The following is a 21,993-nucleotide window of genomic DNA, read 5'->3' on the forward strand; positions in this document are numbered from 1 at the left end:
CTTGGCATCCTTCTGCCTCAGGCACCAGAGTCCTTGGGATTACAGGCCTGTGCCACTGCTCCTGGCTAAGCCTGGGTAACTTAGTGAGACCTTATCTCAGAATAAAAATAAAAAGGGCTCAAGATGTAGCTCTCTGGCTCAGTGGTAGAGTGCCCCTGCTTTCAATCCCCGGTACTGAAATAAAATAAAATAAATAAAAAAGAGCTGGGGAAGTAGCTTAGTGGTAGAACATTTGCCTAGCATATTCAAGGCCCTAGAATAATCCTCAGCACTGAAAAACAAAAGAAACAAACAAACAGCAACAACAACAACAACAAAAACAAAACAAAACAAAAAACAGTAAAGGATTGGAGAGACTGCTTTTAGTATATCCATAAAATAGAGTATTACAAATCATTAGGAATGTTGATAAAGATGTATGTTTATTCACTGAAGGTCTTAGGTAAACAAATAATAGAAAATAAGTTAGAGAAGAAAGTATATTCCAAAATGTTAAGAGATAATTTCTGAGCAATATAAAAATACACAGAATTTTGCTATTAATAAAGTTAACAAATCTGAGGAGCTTGCTAGATACAAATTCCTACACTCAGATCTTATTATTCCAGCTTTCCCACCTACTTGGGTTAATTTTTATGTAGAGCCTGGTCCCTACCATTTTGGGGAAGTCTTTGGGAATCTGATGTAACCACAGGTCCTCTCCCTTGAAAAAACAAATAGTGGCACCACCTGGGCTTCAAGTGTGGAGTGGTATGGCCCTGACTCCAGCTGAAGTAAGAACATCTAATGCAGAATGGGTGTCAACAACTCTTCCTCATTTTCCTGGCATCCACAGGGGACCAAGCAATAGGGTATGCAGGGGTGGTGGCTGGCCCTGAGGACCACTGTGAGAATCTGCGTGTGCTGTACATGGGGCTACTTCCCTGCTGCCCCCCACAGGACAGCTCTCAGACTGTGGCTCCTCCTGGACCCTGCCTCTTATGGTCCACAGGACACAAAAATCTCTGGCTGTGTAAGTCTAAGGAAGCCATCCCCACCACCTTGCTCCTGGCTCTTGTTTACAACATCAATGACAAAAGCCCCTCCCATTTATCCTGCATGGTACTGTCATTTAGGCTGAGATGGGTCCCAGCTTAGTGGCCTGGGATCCACACAGAATCATAAACTTTACTTGGGGTCTTTTCTTCTTTTTTGGAACTGGGGATTGAACCCAGGGCTTCACATATGTGAGGCAAACACTATGCCACTGAGCTACCTCCCAGCCCTATAGCATAAATTTTAGGACCCCAACAACATTTTATTAACAGTTTACAAGATTTCCTCTTTTTGTGTATCACTAAAAGTCATGGGCTGCATGAATGTGGGTGGTTCTATGGCTTATAAGAGAAAAAAGGCAGTTAAGAGTCAAGTCCTTTTGGGAAGACAGAGGTCTGTGGCCTTAGCCACCAGGTGGCATCACTGACCAGCAGGGAAGAGCCACTCCTTCTGCCTGGACTCCATTCCACCCAAGAAAGGGCAGATTCTGCACCGGGGGGCATCTGTCTGCAGGGTGCGCCTGTCTGCAGGGGTCACCAGTCCTCACTCTGTCCTCCCCTTGCAGCCCCCACCTGTTCCCGGGCACACCCGATCCTCAGTAGCTGCTCCTTCCCATCTCCTCCCCTCCTCCGGACCCAGGGGGAAATAAAGTAGGGCAGAGAGTTTTCTTAGCCCTGGCATAATAAAAAGGAAACCTGAACACTTTTCTTTCTTTCTTTTTTTTTTAATATTGAGATTAAAAAGCCCAAATCCAAAAACCAACCACCAAGTGTGTTTGCATGTGGGTGGCTCCCTTGTAGGGCAGTTCTGAAGGAGCAGTGCCTCGGACAGCTGGTGGCTGCACTTGCCCTGGATTCTGTGCTGGGACAACCTGGGGACACCTTTCAGAAAGGCCACCGGGAACTGTGTTTAAAACTGGTGGTCATACTGGGAGGACGTTTCCCTTGAGGTTGAGTTGATTATTTCTTGTGGAGAAACTTCATTTTATTGCCTAAAAAAGAAAATGAGAACATTCATCAGGTGGACAAAGAAAGGTGAGTTACACGTTGCCCCTCTTCACCCCAGGTATGGGCTAGGCGGCACAGGTCTGAAATCCCAGAGACCTGGGAATCTGAGACAGCAAAATCACAGGTTCAAGGCCGGCCCAGGCAATTTAGTGAGATGGTTAGTAATTAAGTAAGACCTTGTCTCAAAAAATGAAAAGGGGTGGGGGGGCTGGAGTTGTGGCTTGCCTAGCACGGGAGAGGCACTGAGTTGGATTCTCAGCACTACATAAAATAAATAAATAAAATAAAGGTATTGTGTCCATCTCCAACTAAAAAACAAAAACAAAAACAAACAAACAAAAAGGGTGGGTAGGTAAGTGATAAAGCACCAGGTTCAATTCCCTGTGCAGCAAAAAAGGGGGAAAACGATATCACCCCAGATATGGTGCTATCCGAGCCTCCCCTTGCTCTGGAGAGGTGGGGGTTCCCCTTTTTCAGAGTTGCCCCTCTGGCTTCTCAGGTACCTGCTGCTGCTCTGATGGCAGGAGTCTAACACTTGGGGTTCTGAAAGGAAGACCCTCCAAGCTGTAGAGGGTGCTGGTGTCTGGTGTGGTTATGACAAAGCCCGGAGTGGCACACTTCCCAGGAGCCACCCAGGGACACTCCAGCAGCTGGAGGTACTGGGCCCCTCTTGGGGGCTGCCTCCTGGGACCTCCCTCTTCAACACCTTTGTTCTCTTCCTCCTCATTCTCCCTTTCCCAGCAAGGGCCTCCGAGCCGGGGGAACTGCAGTCCTGCCGCTGCCTACCTGTCCACTTCAGGGGCATCTGGAGGCTGCTCTGCTGCCTCCTACAGTGCTCTGTCCCCAGAAGACTAGGAGTGAAGGCGACAATAGTGAAAGAAGAGCAAGACAGCCAGGGGTGGGGGGCAATAAAGGAGGGATTTGCTTCCTTGCTCTGCACTTTGGGGGCAGATTAGGATAGGAGGTTAAAATGACCATTTTGCCCTCCAGGCGGGGGTGGTGGAGCTCTGGATTATTCAGGAACAGGCTCTGGCTCCAGGGATGAGACCCAGGCTTACCCAGTCCTTTCAGGAACTTATTGACACCGCTGTGCTCTCCGCTGGGGAGTGTCTCTAGATACTCTTGGGCTCGGACCTCAAATAGACCTGGCAACAAGAGATGGCAAGCCACTTTAATTCCTCCACATTGCACTTCCACACCAGCCCATTTCCTCCCCACCACAGGAAAGAGCAATCTTGCTTCTGAGATGAAGCTGATCCTATAAACATGCTCTGAATCATGAGTTTTATAAGGTTTTTTTTTTTTCCCCTCTTACAATTGCCCAACCTTGCACAATAGCCGTTTTTGGAAAGCTATAAAGCAAGCTCATACATGAAATCCCATTTTTACTCAACAGACACCTTCCAAGCATCTACCCTGTGCCAGGGTCTCGGTTTCAAAGAAAAACCAGGGATGGAGGAGCTCCTAAATTCTCCCGTTTCCTCATACTTTCCCGATGGGGACACTGGCCAAGTGGTGCAGTTCCCTGGGAATCGGGCCTGCCTGGGGCCTCAGGGAGGCTAGACATGCCCTCTCTGGACCCCTGCGCTCTGACCCCACATGCTGTGCCTTTCTGAGGACTCTTTTAGGGACAGGGCTTCCTACCACATTCCTGTTAAGCCTTTGTCTCCCACCTCTCTTACCACACAGTGAACTGTAAACCCATTTCCATGTTCCCAGTAGTCTTCTATTTAAAAGAACTCTTTCTTGGGGTGTGTCCTGTGACTTCTACTTTCTGATCCATTTTCTTCTCCCTTCAGGTACCCCTTATCAGAACCACCTGAAGCCCGCCTGCTCTGCCTTTCCTGTTAAAGGGCTGTGGGGATGCAGGCCTTGGGTGCTTTACTCAGTTTCTGAGTTCACAGACCAGAGTACACCTTGCCTGGCGCCAGGTGCTCACCTGAACCTTCCCTGCTTGCTGCACAGCGTCCCTGGGGAAGGCAACACCTTTCCCTGCCCAGGTTTAACTCCCGTCTACCACTGCTCTGCAAGCATTTCTAGATTTTAGACTCCCCAGAGGGCTTAAGACAAGGTGCAAAAGAGACTGGATGGTTTCTCCTCCTCTCTCCCTGGAAGTCAGTGGAACCCAGGCAGACAAAGGCAGGGACAAGCTGCCCAGGTCTGTGGGCCCTGTCTCCCTCTCTACTGTCCCCTTCCCATCTGTGGAGAGTAGGCAAAAAGAAGAGTGGAGGGGAGTGGAGGCCTGAAAACAGGGGAGGAGAGGGTGTTCCTGGGTTTCATCAGGAAGGACAAATGAAAAGGAAGGGGGACGCTGGAATGTGGCTCTGCAAGAGGCTGTGAGGGGCAGGCGTGGTGGCTCACCCCTGTAATCCTAGCAGCTGGGAAGGCTGAGGCAGGAGGATCTAGAGTTCAAAGCCAGCCTCAGCAAAAGTGAGGCACTAAGCAACTAGGTGAGACCTGTCTCTAAATAAAATACAGAACAGGGCTGGGGATGTGGTTCAGTGGTCGAGTGTCCCTGAGTTCAATCCCAGTTTCAAAAACAAACAAACAAACAAACAAACAAACAAACAAACAAACAAGGCCAGGAGGGAGGCAAGAGAAGCGAGGGAGGGGCAGAGGGGTGATTTCACAAGCTCAGAGGCCTGTGAAGGAGCTCCCCTAGGAGGCCAGAGGGAGCCAGAATGCTGTTGGCCTCTGGGCCCAGGCCCGTGACCCTCCTCCCTGCTCTCCTGGAATCTCCAGCTCACTGGCCCCAACGCGGAAGAATCCCTAACCCTTGGCATCCTGCCGGCGCAGCTCCCGCTCCTGGATGAAGCCCCGGAACATCTGGGTCTCCATGAAGACCTCCAGGAAGCGGCGGAGGCTCTTGGAGGAGACAGCTTTACGGAAGGCCTCTCGCTGCAGGGTCCTCTCCTCGCGCTCCCCGGGCGTCAGGAACAAGGAGTAGTGGCCCACGATCTCCACGAAGAAGCGCACAAAGGCTTCGGACACCACCTGGTTCAGGGGGCTGGCATCAGGGCCTGGCAGGGAGGGGAAAGGCCAGAGGCAATGAAGGCAGGCGGCCATGCTAGTGCCTGAGTGAAGCCAATTAGTGACCAAGTGATTGCTAGCTGTGGCAAACCGTCATCTAGGAAAAGTTACCTAACGTTAAGTCATTTCTTTCCCCCTTTACACAGATACTTTAGTGCCCGAATGGGGGAGATGGAAAAATTTCCCCAGGGGAATGCGGGCCATTGTGCAGCTGCTCTGAGGCCCCTGTGTGGTGGAGGGAGCTGCCTTTACCAGCTGTGCTGTCCAGCGGCCCTCCATCCTGGTCACAGGCCAGCTCATTCCGCTGCTCCAGAAGGTGTTCCAGGGCCACCTGAAGCTTCCGGGGTAGGATGGAATCCTCGTCCTCCATCTGTAAAGCAGAAGCAGGCGGGCCACTGGGCTAGTGCTCCTGGGAGCCACCACACAATGGCCATAGGTGGGTAGGCTGGCTCACTTCCCAGGTTAGTGGAAGGAACAGGATTTGGAACCAGCATCTGAGGTCTGAGTTCCAATCCTACTTTTTATAAGCTGTGTGAGCCTCAGTTTCTCCTCCATTTGTAAAATGGGCTACCAATCAATATGTGCCTCATCTCAAAGATTAAAAGCATACGATTCTCTTGTGCAAGTGCTTGGCACTTCGCGGACACTCAATAGGTATTTTCCACTGTCCACACCCTGAAGGGCAGCTTGTGTTCATGGGGGAATTCTGTCCAGTACAAAAGACCAGTGTGATCCCAAGCTGGCCTTGTGATCTGGGCTCAGACGGGAGAGCCTCAGCGAGGGCCAACTCTGGGGCCTCTGGGAGTGAAAGCAGATGGACTAAAGATGAAAGGCATTGACGCTACTCGGTTCTTCCTCAGTGTGCTTACTCCAAGCTCACAGCTACCCATCAGAATGCCTAGGAAGATTTTCTGTCATTTTTTTTTTTGCGGGGTGGGTACTGGGGATTGAACTCACGGGTGCTAGACCACTGAGCCACATCTCCAGCCCTATTTTATATTTTATTTAGAGACAGGGTCTCACTGAGTTGCTTAGCACCTTGCTTTTTTTTTTTTTTTTTTTAAGAGAAAGATTTTTTTTTTTAATTTTTTTCTCAAAGAGAGAGAGAGAGAAGAGAGAATTTTAATATTTATTTTTTAGTTTTCGGCGGACACAACATCTTTGTTTGTATGTGGTGCTGAGGATCGAACCCGGGCTGCACGCATGCCAGGCGAGCGCGCTACCGCTTGAGCCACATCCCCAGCCCAGCACCTTGCTTTTGATGAGGCTGGTTTTGAACTCTAGATCCTTCTACTTCAGCCTCCTGAGCCACTGGGATTACAGGCATGAGACATGGTGCCTGGCAGTGTCATTATTATTTATTATTGCTTTGCCATTTTAAATGGCACTGGGTATTGAACTCGGGGGCACTTACCACTGACCCACATCCCTAGCCCTTTTATTTATTTTTTTTTAATTTTGAGACAAGGCCTTATTAAATTACTGAAGCCCCCCTCAAACTGGTGATCCTCTTGCCTTAGCCTCCTCACCATTCCCAGCCTTTCTTTGTTATTCTTTGCAAGATCTAATGGGAGTTAGACTTCTTGAGTAAATGATAAAAAGAAAATAAATGTGCACTGCTTTTCTCTGATAATGAAAGTAATTTAAAATCGCTACAGAAAATATGTGAAGCTGGGTGTGGTGGTGCATGCCTGTAATCTCAGTGACTCAGAAAGCAGAGGAAGGAGGCTCTCAAGTTAAGAGGCCAGTCTGGTCAACTCAGGGAGATCCTGTCTCAAAAAAAAAAAAAGAAAAAAAAAGAAAGAAAAAGACCTGGGGGTGTAGCTCAGTGATAAATCAGTGGCAAAGTACCCCTGGAATCAATCCTTAGTATACACAAACAATAACAAAAAGAGAAATAAAGAAATATACGAAAGTTTATTAAAACAATTTAAAATCACTCATAACTTGTCTCTCAGTCTCCCTTCCTAATAAATCAGCATTAATGTGTCAGTAGGTTTTTCTTGAAATCATCTTTCTTTTTGCAGTGTTTGGAACTGAACCCAAGGCCTCGCACAGCAGTCTACCATTGAGCTTCACCCCAGACCCTCCTTTCAATTTAAAAAAAAAAAATTTATTTGTACTTCAATGTTTATAGGTTTCCTTTTAATCTTTTAAAAACACATATATATCTTCCTTCTATAAAAATAATGCTTACAATTTGTGTCCTGATTTTTTTTTTTTTGTACCAGGAATTGAACCCAGGGGCATTCAACTATTGAGCCACATGCCCAGTCCCTTTTTAAATTTTTTTTTATTTTGATACAGAGTCTCGTTAAATTGCTGAGGCTGGCTTTGAACTTGTGATGCTCCTGTCTCAGCCTCCTGAATCACTGTAGACTAGACATATGCCACTGCACCTGATTCTGAAGTTAGAAAATCCTTTTGTGTTAGAGCACACAGAATCACCCTCCTTTTTGCCTCCTGGCCTGAGGCTGTCTAGTTGTCCAGCTCCACCAGCAACCCCAGGCCCACCACAGAGCCTGCCCAGAGCTAGGGAGCTGAACCCCAGGAAGAGACAGGTAAGAAAAAGGGAGCAGCAGGCGGGGCTGGCCCTCGCACTCACCTGTCTGAGGAACCGACTGTTGATGAGGTCGACCACCAGGACCTACGGGACAGAGGAAAAGGGACAAGTATTGTCACCTGGGCCTCTGGGATAAAGGTGGACTCAGCCTTCTTCCTCCTTGGCTAAGAGGAATCTGGGGTGAAGGGTGGGCCATGCTGGTCTCCTGGTGTTGCGACTGCCACCACAGATGGCAGACAGGGAGAAAGCAGCCACCAGGTCCCTCTGCTGCCTGACGGCTCCTGCCTGGTTCTGATGGGCCAACGCAGAAGTTCCTGGGTTCTTTTTTAAAGTGTGCTGGTTATTGAGGTGGGTAAAAGATGCTGAAGACCCCCACTTGTTCCCGTCCCTCTCAGTTTTGCCACTCCCCACCTGGGGCTTCTCCCTCTTTCTTCCCAGTTGTCCACTGAATCTTGTCACTTCTCTCAAAGGAACAGGAGAGACAAGCAGAGGGATTCAACCAAGCTGCAGGCAGCGGCTTTTCATTAGCTAAGGCTTTCAGGACAAAGCACCTTCTCCCCCCCTCCTCAGGGTCAGGGTGGGGTACAAGGGCTAGGGTGTGGGGAGTGAGGCCTAGTAGGTAAGTGCTGCCCCTGTGAGTGGGACCTTCACTTGAGCCTAGTAGAGGCCACTGGCTATGATGGAAGAAGACAAGGGATCTGGATGGTCTCCCAACCACAGCCAGATACAGGTGGGCTCAGAGAACTGCTGCAGATCAGAGGGTGGTTCCACACACCCCTCTTCTAGGACCCAAATGAACCATGTAAAGCTCACACTGCACCTGCACAAACCCTTTACCTTTAGGACCCTGGACAATTAGAGGACCAGTATCTTGAGCCCTGGGGAAAAATAGAGAGACAGATGCTACTAGGTTTAGGACTGAATGGCACTGTTCAGTCCCCTAAGGTTTGGTCTCTGACTGCTGGAGGTCCCCAGGACACAGGGGTAGCCACTTTAGAGAAAGGGGTTGGGATTAAATAACTCCAGAAGTGCCAAGCAGCACTTTCCTACTGAGATACCAATCTAAGAACCCAGTTTGACCATTAGCAATGTTCTAGAGGTTGTTTTTTTAACTGAAATGACAAAGGACCTTTCATAGGTGCACAGTCATTGTCTGTTTTGTCATAAGTTCAAAAATGCATTTGAAGTTGGGTACGGTGGCACATGCCTGTAATCTCAGGGACTTGGAGGCTGAGGCAGGAGGATCACAAGTTTGAGGCCAGCTTTGGCAATTTAGGGAGGCCCTAAGCAACTTAGTGAGACCTTGCCTCAAAATAAAAAATAAAAAGTGCTGGGGGTGTAGTGCAATGGTAGAGTGCCACAGGTTCAATTCCTTGTACCACACAAAATAAAAAACACATTCCAGTTACTGCTAGTTCTTTGTGTCTGTTCCTCCCTTTGCACTGGCGGGTGGGAGGGAAGAGGGGGACAGGACAAACGGCTGTGTCTGAAGGCAGAGCTGATGGCTTGCTAGGTTGTTCACCGTTGTCCTTCTCAATGGCTGCTCCACCTTCATTTTATTTATTTGTATTTTACTTTATTTTTTGCAGTTCTGGGGACTGAACCCAGGGCCTGCCTGGCAACAAGCTAGGCAAGTGCTCTCCCACTGAACTACCCCCCAACCTCAGTCATTTAATTTAGAAAGAAAAACACAGTGTTTGCAGCCACCCGAGGGTGGACTAAACCAGACCTGAGCCAGGACCTGTCACAGGCGGAGCAGTGGCTGGACAGCTTTCTGCCTGCTCCCGACACTCCTGGCTCTGAAGAGCCTTCACTTGCTGGCACAGCCCTCCCAGTACTGCCCCCTGGCTCTGTGAACCCCACTGGGGATGGGCTGGGGCTCACCTCTTCCAGTGGCAGCTCCCTGAGCAGCGGCAGCGAGCTGGACAGCAGCCCAATGAGGAAGGGGGTGGGTGAGCACGCGATGTCGATCATGGCAGGTGGCAGCACGGGGATGTAGGTGTGCTGCCAGCTGAAGGGGTAGATGAGCGCCACCATGGCATGACAGCACTTGGATAAGGTGCTGCAGAGGGAGAGATGGGAAGGAGAGCCCGGTTCAGCTAGGGTAAGGACAGGCAGCCTCATGGAAGGCTGGAGAGGAGCGTCTGGACTTCTCCCCAAGGCATGCTGGTTAGAAGCATCACACAGGGATTACACATACCCAGTCACTCAGTCCCAGCACCAGGATCGGAGATGCTCTGAGCCTATGCACAAGGCCTTAGGACACAGCTGGAGGGGCTGATGCCCTGACCAGATAATCAACCCAAGAGTGTGCTTCCCTGTGAAAGCCACATCCACCCTTGTACAATTTTGATGAAAATCATACAAACAAAACAAAACAATGCCCCCCCCCCCAAAAAAAAAAAAAAACCCAAACCACTGCTACTGTTTGGATGTGATCTGTCCCCCAAGGGTTCATGAGCTGGCAGCCTGGCCCCCGTGTGGCAGTGGTGAGGTGGTGGAAACTTTCAGAGGGGGGACCTGGGGCAAGGTCATCAGTGATGGGGCTCCACCTCATGGAGTCAAGCTGTTTCCCAGGAAGGGGTTTGGTGTGCTCCCACCAGAGTGAGCTGTTATAAAAAGACCGAGGCTGGCCACTCCCTCCTCTCTTGCTTCTTGCCAACTCATTTGCCCCTTATGTATTAGGCCAGTTTTCAATTTTCCATCACATTGATGGGGCCATGGAGACCCTTGCCGGGGAGCTGGCACCATGTTGTTTGGACCTTTCAGCCACTGGAATTGTGAGTTGGATAAACTGCTGTATTTTATAAAGTACCAAGCCTCAAGAATGCCTGGGTGCAATCAGGGAAAATGAGGATTTATCCTTTGGTACTTACAGGACAACAATCACAATTGTTCCATTTTGTTTTCCTTTTTTTGAAGTTTTTAAAAAATACCTTTATTTTTATTTATTTTTATGTGATCCTGAGGATCAAACTCAGGGCAAGCGCTCTACCACTGAGCCACAACCCCAGCCCACAATTGTTCCATTTTGTAAAAGTGAAACTCATATACAGTTACCCCTTACCTAGAATCCTGACCAAAGGACAATATGCTAAATAACTTAGCGGTAACCCTTTAAAGTGCTAAAACAAAACATGGAGAAATATTGGGAATCTCTCTCTTTGATTCTCTTGCTTTTTTTTTGTTGCAATGCTAGGGATCAAACCCAGGGCCCCAAACATGTCATCTAAGTGCTCTACCACAAAGCCACATCCCCAGCCCTGGAAATCCCTCTTCCAAACAAATGATCATGGCTGGGCATAGTGGCACATGCCTGTAATCCCAGCGGCTTGGGAGACTGAGGCAGGAGGATGATGAGTTCAAAGCTAGCCTCAGCAAAAGTGAGGTGCTAAGCAACTCAGTGAGACCCTGTCTCTAAATAAAACACAAAATAGGGCTGGGGATGTGGCTCAGTGGTTCAGTGCCCCCGAGTTCAATCCCAGGTACCTTAAAACAAAAAAAGTCAAAGAAGAATAAAATAAAACAACTCAAACTACTTAGTTTTCAATGTGTTCCTCTTGAATTCAGCACCCCCTGTGAAACATGTTTAAAATATACATTAGCACATGGATAGGAGAAATTATAGATCTATTGTACAATATGCAATATGATCACTATAGTTAATAACAATGTACCACATTCCTCCCCCCACCCCAGTACTGGGGATGGAACGCAGGGACACTCACTGTACCACTGAGTTACAACCCCCAGCCCTATCTATCTATCTATTGGTACTGGGGATTGAACCCAGGGATGCTCTACTACTGGGCGACAATCCCAACCCTTTTTATTTCTTATTTTGAGACAGCCTCTTGCTAAGTTGCCCATGTTAGCCTTGAATTTGCTATCCTCCTGTCTCAGCCTCCTGAGTAACTAGGATTACAAGTGTGCATCACCTCAGTGAGTAAGTGTGAACCAGGTGGAAGAGAAGGTGGTTGGACTGAGGTTAGGAAACGTGCTAAGCAATGCTGGCGCTAGATACATAGGATGCGTAAATAAAAGTCACAGATGAAATTCATTCAGTGAACTGAAAGGCGTTGAGCTAAGGGATAACTGTACTCCATTCTGACAGGGACAACAGGTATACTGCTGGCTGTGTAGGTTAGGGGCTGTCAGATCTGCCCCTGCAGCTGGAGCCTAGTTTGCACACCTAGTTATCATCACCACCTCGGTAGCTGGAGCACAAAGGGAGTGCTGGGTGCACAGAGCAGAGCAGCAGGCAGGCATCTATTCGAGGAGTGTCTCATTCCTCTGGCTCTCTAGCCCACGTCATTATTCTAAAAAAAATTGCCTTGTGCAATACAAGAAAGGAAAGGTCAAATCCTGCAAATAATACAGTTGGTGGTGGCAGCAGTTCCCCGAGAGGCAGAGAAGAGAAAACGGTAGTGAGGGTAGGGTATGTCTTCCTCAATCAGTGCTACAAGTTCTAATGAAATTTTCCTCCCTGACTTGAGGCAGGAGGGTGAGCACTGCTGGGACCAGGGGTCTCTTAGGAATATGCAAAGGGAATGGTTCTGGGAGGCTGAGGTGACTTTTCAAGCAAGCTGGGAGCAGTCTCCCTGGGCATCAGCTGCTTGGAGGAGGAGCTGTCTTTGAAGGGTGAGGAAGAGCATCCTGGCAGCTGGCTCGCATTACAGTGTGGGTGGAGGAAAGAAACACCAGCTCCCACAGCTGTGACCAATTGTACAGAAGAGGGAGAGGGAAGAGAAGGCCCCAGTGGGAGGGTAGCTGGGCCACAGGGCTCAATGGTAGGCATAGCAAGAAGGGTCAGGCCCCTGAGCATTTTGCTGTTGGGTGGTAGTTCCTGAGGGCTGAAGGCTGAAGGCTGAAAAGTATTATTCCAGAATATCAGGATGCACTTGTGAAACGCTAAAGTTTCCCTGGAGCAGACACTTCCATTCTGGTCCCTATTAAGCCTCCATGCCATATTTAGGGATCCTGTATCCTGCAGGCTTCCAATTCATCTATGAACCTGTGACAGTCTAGCTCAGAGCTTCCTTAAGACACTGTCAAAGAATCAGGAAGTTTTCCTAACTAACTAGTTAGGAACTGAGGGCTGATCTAGTCAGTGCCCTCTAGCCCCCCAGCTCCTGTGGGCATCACTCCCAGGAAGAGCAGTGAAAGGTAAACTGGGGTCTGATCTTGGGCCTGGTGAAGCCTTGCAGAAAGTGGGTGTCACCACGAAGCGGCTGCCATGTTTCCATGACTGTACTTCGAAACCCTGAAGTAATGTGTCACTGAACTTAAAAGGACACAGGCTGGGCCTCAGGAAAGCCAATTCTGTCACCTCCTGTGTAATCTCAGGAGGAGCTCTTCATGTCTCCACAGTCTCCTGTAAAAGGTAATCTCCAATGTCTTTCCAGCTTAACATCTACAAACTCTCCTCTATAAGACAGAAAACAAGCCAGGGACTGGAAGTGGGAGTTTTGTTTGAGGCCACAAAAAGAACTAGGGTGTCACAGGAAGGTCACTGTAGAGTTTGTTAGCAGAGTCTGGACAGAACGATGGTGACATCTCACTCTAAGAAACTGATAACTAGTCTGAGTGGTTTTGAGGCACTGAAGTTAAGTCCCAAAGGGGAAGAGCTGACACAAAGCCAGTGTGGCTGGGTGGGAGCTGAATCCAACAGAAGAACCGGAAGATGCTTTCGGCCAAGGACATGTGAGTGATGGCTTTGGATTAGAAGATTATAGTATCTGTGGCTATTTATCCTTTAGGTCTTGCTTCAAATGGTATCTTCTTGGTGTTCGTGTATAAAAATAGATGGCTAATACTAAGTGTTAAGTCAGAACTTGCCATTATGATATTAAAATTGGTTTCTTCATAGAAGTTTGCTGAATTAAATGTATTTGTCTCCAAGACTTTGTCAACTATTGAGGACCAACCTGACCTGTGAAGTAGTATTCTGGCTACCAAGCACCAACGTGGCAGCAAACTCATCTGCCTAGGGGACATATTCTCAAACCTTGTGTTCTGAGATGGCAAACACTGCCAAGGGCAGCTGATTCTAGAAGATCATTTAAATTTATGAAAACTGACGCAGTTAACCATACGTCAAAACCAAGGCTTAAACGCCAATAGTTGCCAGATCTGATCACCTAATCCTATTTGTCATTAGCAGTAGGCTTTCACTCGGCTTATGGTTTATTGCACTACGAAAAGAAAATAACCTTGAACATTAAAAGCTTTGTGCCACCTAAAATTCTTTATGTGAACTTGTTCAGGTTCTGATTTTATTCAGCCTGGTCTATAGGTTTAGCGAAAACTTTCTGGAACTAAAATTAGTAAACTAAAAAACAAAATGTTTATCATAGGGAAGATGAAGATAGGGGTAATATTTATCTGGGTTGTTATGGCAACAGAACAAGCCATCACAACAACATTCTTTCTTTTCCATCTGTCAAACTTTGGCTTGACAGACCTTTAAAAAACACTCAATATCCACCCTAAAGATGAAACAGAGCAAAAATGTTATTCTAAATTTGATAGATTTTTGGCTTGACTTAAAACCCTTTTACAACTCATACAGTATTTACCACAGCTCCCTGCAATTTCCTCTTGCAGTGGGCTGACTCCCCAGCAGTGACAAGGAAATACACTGTGTTTGTGTTTGTGGGGGACAGTGCTGGGGGCAGGCTAAGGCCCACTCTGGGATGTCACGGGGCCACTTACTGAGTTTGTGAGATGTCCTGTTCTCATGCTCTGTTCTGTGTCCTCAGTAAGACTGGGGCCACAGAAAGAAAAGAAAAATAAGGAGGCTTCCTTCCACTTTTAGCTGAATGGGGCTAAGGATCAGCATGTGTGCAGTGCACAGAGTCCTAAGGATAAGGGGAGCAGCTGTAACTTACCATTTTTTTCACAGAATTTGCCAGATCAGGAAACCTGCAGCCAGTCACTGTTCCCCTAACCCTTGTTTGTCGAGGCCTGGCCACAGAACCTTTTAATTCCCTACAGCTACTCTTCCATAAATCCAACAGAATAGGGTGGATATAGATTTGTCTACATGGTCCTCAGAGTTTTTTGGAAAATTTCATGAAGCATGGTGCCAGGAGGCCTGGAGCAGTCTGGCCCATGGAGTCTAAGGATTTCAGAGCTGAGTCTGTGGGGGCCACTCAGTCACACCTACCTTACTGTAGCCCCTGCTGGAAGGCCGAAGGCCACTGAGGGAAGGAAGCCTCTGAGGAAGTAAGCTTGGTCTTCCTAGTGTCAGCTTCAAAGTGACTGCTGAGCTTCTAATGGCTCCTAGTGGCCTGCTTTACAAAGCCTTTTCTTCTACATTTCTGTGGACAGATAGAGTTCCATACCCTGCAGGTCACCCACCCTCAGATCTCGGTGGCCTGGCCAGCTCCCTGGTCTTATCTGGAGTCAGACACCTCTCTCACTACTGGCTTCCTTGTGCAAAGTGATTGAACCTCTGCGCCTTTCAGGGTTCTGACCAGAACATCCACCTGACAGGGCTGCGGGGAGCACTGAAGAATGCAGGTGAGCCTCTGAGAAAGCGGCCGGTCCAGAGGCAGCACCCCAGGTTGTGGCAGCTGAACCTGCTGTCCTTATTGTGATCAGGTTAACTCATGCTTGGTTTTCTTCTCTTCCTATCTTGGAACTCTTTGGGTCTTTTAATATCTATTTTTCTACCCCTTCAAATCTGCATGAGGCAGAATAAGATGGAAACGTAGTTTACTGGATAAGAAAGAGAACACATGGAACTATTTGTAATAGGGAAAGAGCAGCTGCCTGCAGGGAAAACAAGACACCAGAGCGCCCAGAAAGAACCACTAGGGGCCTGGGCTCATAAACCCCTGTGTCACAAATGAGGAGACCCAGGGCCCAGGGCTAAGGAAGTTCAGGGTCTTTCCTCTGTGAGTGTGGTAAGAGAGGGACATGCATGCCTGGGAGCTGTAAAAGGTATAAAAAATGCAATTCAGGGGGCTGAGGTTGTACCTCAATGGTAGAGTGCTTGCCTAGCATCTATGAGGCACTGGGTTAGATCCTCAGCAGCACATAAAAAAATATAAATAAAATAAAGATAAAAGCTGGGCGTGGTGGTGCATGCCTGTAATCCCAGTGGCTCCGGAGGCTGAGGCAGGAGGATCGCAAGTTCAAAACCAGCTTCAGAAAAAGTGAGACACTAAGCAACTCAGTGAGACCTTGTCTCTAAATAAAATACAGAATAGGGCTGGAATGTGGCTCAGTGGTTGAGTGCCCCTGGGTTCAATTCCCGGTAAAAATAAAGATATTTAAAAATGAATTTAAAAAATGCAATTAAAGCATTTTACACACACGTGCACACACACTGTACCATGGCCTAGCTCTGCCCAGAGGAAGCACTGAAATTATCCACGTTCCAGCTGCTTCTTCCTCCCTTACAAAAATCCACTCCACAGCACCTAAGATCTGACAGTTGCTTCAAAAGAAGCACATGACGCGTAGTGTGTGCCATAGTGAGAACTGCTGGCAGCAGCCACAGCTGACAGCTTACCTGCCCCTCTCCTGGGCATGTGCTGTTTGAAAAGACTACATCTCTAAGGGTACAATCCCAGGCAAGGAGAACGGGTGGCAGGGCAAGGAGACAAACTCAAAGTCCCTTCTATGAAGCCCTGTGGGTGACCTGTCTCCTCCATAAGGCTGCCCCAGACAGGGTAGGGAGTGGGGCCGGGGAAGAGACTCTGGGCAGGGTCCATTCCTTGTTCCTCTGTCCTTCCTCACAGCAGCTTTGTGGAGGGGCTGGACCAGCATCCAGGCTGTCCACCCAGAAATTTGTCCAAGGGTAAGGTAGAGGTGGTTGTGTCCTTCCCCAGACACCTTGTAGAAAGCACTGAGCCTTCTGAGATTACCTCCCATACTGCCCCTCAAAGAGACACGCATCTTTACATTTCCACCCCTTTCTGTTCCTATCTCTCCTTTCACTGCACTTTGTCCAGGAAACTAGATGGTTTCCTGCTCTCATGAGGGTGGGGTACCCCCTGGTTGCTCCACTCCAGCAACACTCATCAACTCAGGCATTTTCTCAATCTGGGCCCTCCCCAAGTCTAACATCTTCATCCCAGAAACAAGCTCTCTGGGGACTGTGTCCCCAGCTCTATTCCGAGCAGACACCAGGTTTGCTCAGCTGGACTTCCACTTCCTGCCTAGGTCTTTCTGAAATCTATCACTTTTCTCTCCCCCAAATCCAAGCCTGAGAATCCAACAGTTTGGGGAGAATGAGGGGCTGAGTGAGCCTTCCAGAGAATCAAGACGGTTACTATAGTGCTAATGAAACCCCATCCTGGTCACTGAAGGGTTACTCCTCATCCTTAGTATCCAGGGCCCAACCTTGAGAACTCTTTGGCTGAATTCCCCAGTGCCCAGGGAGCCTGGAGAGCTGCCAAGCACCCAGCACCAGCTGCAGGCTAAAGACAGGGCCTGCTTCCTGACACAAGTGCACAGGGAGTACAGTAACTGTGACATTTAAAAGTGAACTCAAACACAGGGTGGGGGCCATCGGGGAATAGCCAAATGGCTGCTGTCCAAAGAGGAGCATCATGAAGGTGACCAGATGGCTGCAGTGGAAGGGAGGGCTGGATGCCATTTCCTCCCACGCCCCCTGATGAATTCCATGTTGATACATTTTGTCCTTTCCATTCTTTCTTTTCTTCTTCTCTTTTGTTTTCTGATGTTCAGTCCTATTTCCTCTTTAAGCCACTGTTACTTGGTTTCTCTTCTTCTGCCATATCTTCTTTCCAGATGCACCTCTCAGTGGCCCCCTCTGCCTGGCTGGCTGGAGGACTCCACATCTTGGCCCTTCCTGGAGCTGTAGCTCCCACCTGCACGCACACTTCTGGCTTCTGTGCCCTCAGTCCAAAGCGAAGAAGGTAAGAAGGTTAAGAGCCGGTGTTTTGAAATGACGAAAATGCAAGACCTTCTTTTGCTGGAAGTTCAGAGATCACCCAAACACTTCTCTGCATTTCTTCCAGATCTTCTTTGATCTGCAAATCATGGATTATGACCACGGGGATTGGGTGGCATCCTGAGGGGCAGTGAGTGCTGTGTATATTGTGTGATCTCCTTTAGTAATGAGGAGAGGGACGCCTTTTGGGTGAGTCTGCACTCTTTCCTCTGCCCTGCAATCCTTCCACCTCTGCCTGCTTCACCTTCTCTGTTCTAGCCACAGTGTGCTCCTCTGTAGTCCTGAATGTGATGTGTGAGGCTTCCTGCCTCCTTGCCTTTGTACAGAGAGTTCCCCTGGGAACAAGGGCCCTCCATCCACTTCCACAACTAACTGCATCTAACGAGCCTTCCCAACATGGTGTGTCCAGTTACTTTCCTGTTCCCCTCATTGGACTGAGAACTATGGACAGGTCTGTGCCTTTTACCCCACTGTTTTTTTCACACATAACAGAGTGCCTAGTGCACAACAGGACCCGTGGCAAGCAGGCAGGGAGCCTGCCTTGGCTTAGGTCACTAGTGTCTTCTAGGCCTTCAACATCAGCAGTCACTGCCTCCTACTCTTACCCACAGGAGCTCTCCCCTGAACCTGGCCTGTTCTACACACTTCAAGTCTAAGGCCATTCACACACTCCAGCAGAAGGATCCAAAGTGGTACCTGAGCTTGTCTGCAAGGAATATGACCCTCCTTTCCAGAAGCAGGGAGGCAAAAACACAGACCAGGTGGCGGACACTGAGGCAGGAGAAGAGAGACTCAAAATCCACGTGTTCAAGCCGGGAGTCCAGTGGGCGACACAGCTCGATTACCTGCCAGGGAATAGAGCAGCTATGAAGGCAGGCCACCTGTCAGCCAGACCTTTCCCAGGTGTACACAGTCCCTGGGGCTCTGAAGTCCCTAGCAGGGATGACCCACTGGCAGGGGAACAGGAAGAAAAGAGAGGAAAACAAAAGGGACTGGGGAAGGAGAAGGAGGTAGTTGGGGAGAGAAGCACATGCCTCACATTCAACTGAGGACAGTTTGGATGGAGGCCAGAAAAGTGGATGTCAGAATCAGTGGCCCTTTACCCAAAATATCAGGAGGCTCCCCCTTGCTAAGAACACATCTGGACTCCCCATGGAGAGTTCTCACTATTAGAAAATGGCCTAGACTTTAGTGTCCCCACTGAAAATGCCATTGTCTCACGGGGATTATTACCTGCTGGAACAGGATCACAGGCACAGGCCTGAGCAGCACTACTAAGACGCACTTCTTGAGAAGGCATTTCTTTCTTTCTTTCTGGCTCCAACTTGTGATCCTCCAGCCTCAGCCTCCCAAGTAGCTGGAATTACAGGTGTGGACCACCATACCCAGCCAGATATTTCTTAATTCTCCCTAGTCCCATTACAATCATGTTCTGATACATTTTCATCTATACCCAGTGTGTACATCATTCCATAGTTGCTGTTCCTGAATCTATCAAGTTGCTACTCATGTGTTTCTCTCTCTTTTTTGAAGAACTGTGGTTTGAACCCAGGGCCTGATGCATACTAGGCAAGCGCTCTGCCACTGAGTGACATTCTCACCCCATGTTTTTCCCCTTTAAAGAGCTGACTCCTCCATGGTGAGCTGAACAGAGACTAGAATTTACTCTTAGCATTGTACATGCCCAGTGTTCTATCTACACGGGGCTCACTCACAGCAAACCTCCTGCTACACCCCATGGCTGAACCACCTGTAACTGGTATGGGATGGTTTCAGGCTCGCTAGCAACAGCTCTCTGTGCTGGGAAACTGGGTTGTTTAGAATGTCCCAGTCTCAACCTCATCCTTCCTTTGTCTCCAGAGGTGACCTACTTTTGCCAGGGCCTTTGGAAGTAGAGACTCGAGGCTAAATGGGATCAGTTTTCTGATGTCCATGGAGCCACATGAAGAAGATGGGAAGGGTAAAAATAAGCTCCTTCAGGGCTGGGGTTGTGGCTCAGGGGTAGAGCGCTCACCTGGTGCATGCGAGGCCCTGGGTTCAATCTTTAGTACCTCATAAAAATAAATAAATAAAATAAAGGTATTGGGGCTGGGGATGTGGCTCAAGTGGTAACGTGCTCGCCTGGCATGAGCGGGTCACTGGGTTCGATCCTTAGCACCACATAAAATAAAATAAAGATGTTGTGTCCGCAGAAAACTGAAAAATAAATATATATATATATATATATATATATATAATAAAGGTATTGTGTCCAATTACAACTAAAAAATAAATATTAAAAAAACAAAACAACAAAAAACAAGCTCCTTCATCAAATCCCAGTCTGGTCAAGGAAGGGACATGCTTCAAAGTCTGAGCTGAATAAACAACAGTCCCTGAGCTTGTTTTCCCTGAAAAGAATCTGTTTTACATGAAAAGTTATAGAGGGGATGCAGATACAAAATGTAAATAGGTTCAAATAAGATTTATGAATGACTATGGGCAATTAAGAGAAGGTAAAGATGCTCAGTGACCAGTAAGGCCAATATCATGCAAAGTAATACACGTGCCCCCCACAGCATGGTTCTTAGAGGTTGCCCTGGGGTGGAAGCCTGGGCTGAATGGATTGGACCGAGTGTGGAACTTCTGAGGAGTAATCTGGACCCATCCGAGGAGCAAGGTAGACAACTGAATTTGATTGTTTGCTGAAAGCCAGCCTTTCTGACCACTGGACTTGGTTGACTGGACCATTTTCCTAGAGAGGAAAGGAACCCAACTACTCACCTCAGTCCCTGAACCAGGCAAGAAGTTCTTAACAATAATGGTTTTGCCCAGGGCTGGGAAAGGGGCCTCCATGACACTCCTCATGAGGGGCTGGACAAGGGCAGGAGAGATGCCACGTCGTTTTTCCACCTCATCCAAGATCTGCAAGGATCAGGAAAGCAGCTCAGCGATTCCGAAGTCAGAGCACCAAGGTGTAGCTCAATCCTAGAGGGAGTGGGCCTGCTATGGTGACTCGAGAATTACGGAGAGGCCCTGCAGACCTCATCAGGCCACATTTAGATTACAGGTGCTCTGACTCAAGGCATTATTGGTCCCAATTCTTCTCCCTTCTGTGTCTGCTGCTTTTGCAGTGTGACTTTGTAGTTCCTAGTACTAAAGGGTAAAGTATAGTTCCTTGCCTCTTCATTCTGGGTTTGGCATGTGACTTATTGGGCTGCTGTGTTCATTCTTAGTGGGCCTGATACTGTCCCCAATGGGGTAAAAACTGGTTCTTGGGAAGGTGGTAAAGAAACTTAGATGTTATAAAGGATTGTAGCCCTCTAAGGGGCCATAATACATAAACAGATACATGATTTATTTGTGGAATTAAAAATTCACTCGAAGTAGTCATCAGGGAAATGTAAATCAAAATCACAATTAGTTATCACTTCACATTCATTAGAATGGCTTTAATCAAACAATAATAACAAGTGTTGAAAAGGAAATTGAGAAATTAGAATCCTCATATGCTTCTGGTAGGAACGTAAACTAGTCAAGCCAGTTTTAAAAACTGTGGCAGTTTCTCAAAAGGTTAAACAAAGTCACCATACGACCTAGCACATAGCCACTCCAAGGTTCCTACCCAAGAGAGATGAAAACATGTTCATATAAACATGTGTATGTGAGTACTGATCACAGCATTATTGCTGGTGGCCAAAGCTGGACTTGCTCATAGGAGCCATTTCACCTCCAGCTCCACAGGCCTTCTCACCACAAACACTATGACCCGCAGCCCAATTCCACACTTGAGCACACCCCTGTGAAAGGCTGACCTGGGCAGCAATATGCAACTGTGCAAGAGCTATAAATGACCAACCTGAGTGGGAAGCCACTGCCCCCTGGTGCAGCAGAGAGAGAGACCACATCTCAGATCACACTGATGGCATTAAGTCTAGCAGGGAAGTTCAAGTTCTACTATGGCAAGAGGTCCCTCTATATCCCTATAACTCAGGCTTCTACTGAACTAAGAAGGAGAGTGAGCAGGAAGTAGACTTTTGTTCAGAAATGCTTCTAGGAAGCATATATCCACCCACACAGATTTAGGGACTGAAAAAGAAGCTCAGACTGAAATTTATATACATACAAGCAGGATTTAAAATAAATTAATGGATTAGATACTCATGTCTGATTAATACAGGAAACGAAGGTTGGATTATATATAGTAAAAAAAATTTTATAGTGCTAGGGATTAAATGCAGGGTCTTGAGCATGCTAGGCAAGCATTCCCCCACTGAGCTATATCCCCAGTCCCCTTTACCCAACTTTTGATATCAGCACCACATAGGATAAAAATTCTGTTCTACATCAATATAGAATATTGGGTGGATGAGCTAAATTAATATAGCATTTCTCATGTCTTGATATAGTGGTTCATTTTCCAGAAAAGACCAAATTATTAATATTTTGAT

At 47.8% G+C, this 21,993-nt stretch overlaps 1 protein-coding gene across 11 annotated transcripts in view; it reads right to left on the bottom strand.

The window, feature by feature from the left end:
• Positions 1-406: 406 nt before the first annotated feature.
• Positions 407-21,993, bottom strand: part of Dennd2a (DENN domain containing 2A) — a 105,045-nt gene continuing 83,458 nt past the window's right edge. For 7 of the 11 annotated variants that reach the window (XM_046434047.2, XM_046434046.2, XM_046434051.2 and 4 more), the window contains 8 exons: positions 20,327-20,467; positions 18,260-18,408; positions 9,520-9,697; positions 7,678-7,719; positions 5,325-5,442; positions 4,817-5,062; positions 3,101-3,187; positions 410-2,026 (listed from right to left, as the gene is read on the bottom strand). In XM_046434047.2, coding sequence (XP_046290003.1) covers positions 1,995-2,026; positions 3,101-3,187; positions 4,817-5,062; positions 5,325-5,442; positions 7,678-7,719; positions 9,520-9,697; positions 18,260-18,408; positions 20,327-20,467 — 993 coding nt within the window. In that variant the 3' untranslated portion in view covers positions 410-1,994. Of the gene's footprint in view, positions 2,027-3,100; positions 3,188-4,816; positions 5,063-5,324; positions 5,443-7,677; positions 7,720-9,519; positions 9,698-10,546; positions 17,643-18,259; positions 18,409-20,326; positions 20,468-21,993 lie in introns of those variants that run through there. The other 4 variants (XM_058575770.1, XM_046434050.2, XM_046434048.2 and 1 more) reach the window with 4 other exon arrangements.

This window comes from Marmota monax, unplaced genomic scaffold, assembly GCF_021218885.2.
Source record: "Marmota monax isolate L192 unplaced genomic scaffold, Marmota_monax_Labrador192_F-V1.1 WCK01_AAM20220418_F8-fsc00122, whole genome shotgun sequence".
NCBI lineage: Eukaryota > Metazoa > Chordata > Mammalia > Rodentia > Sciuridae > Marmota > Marmota monax.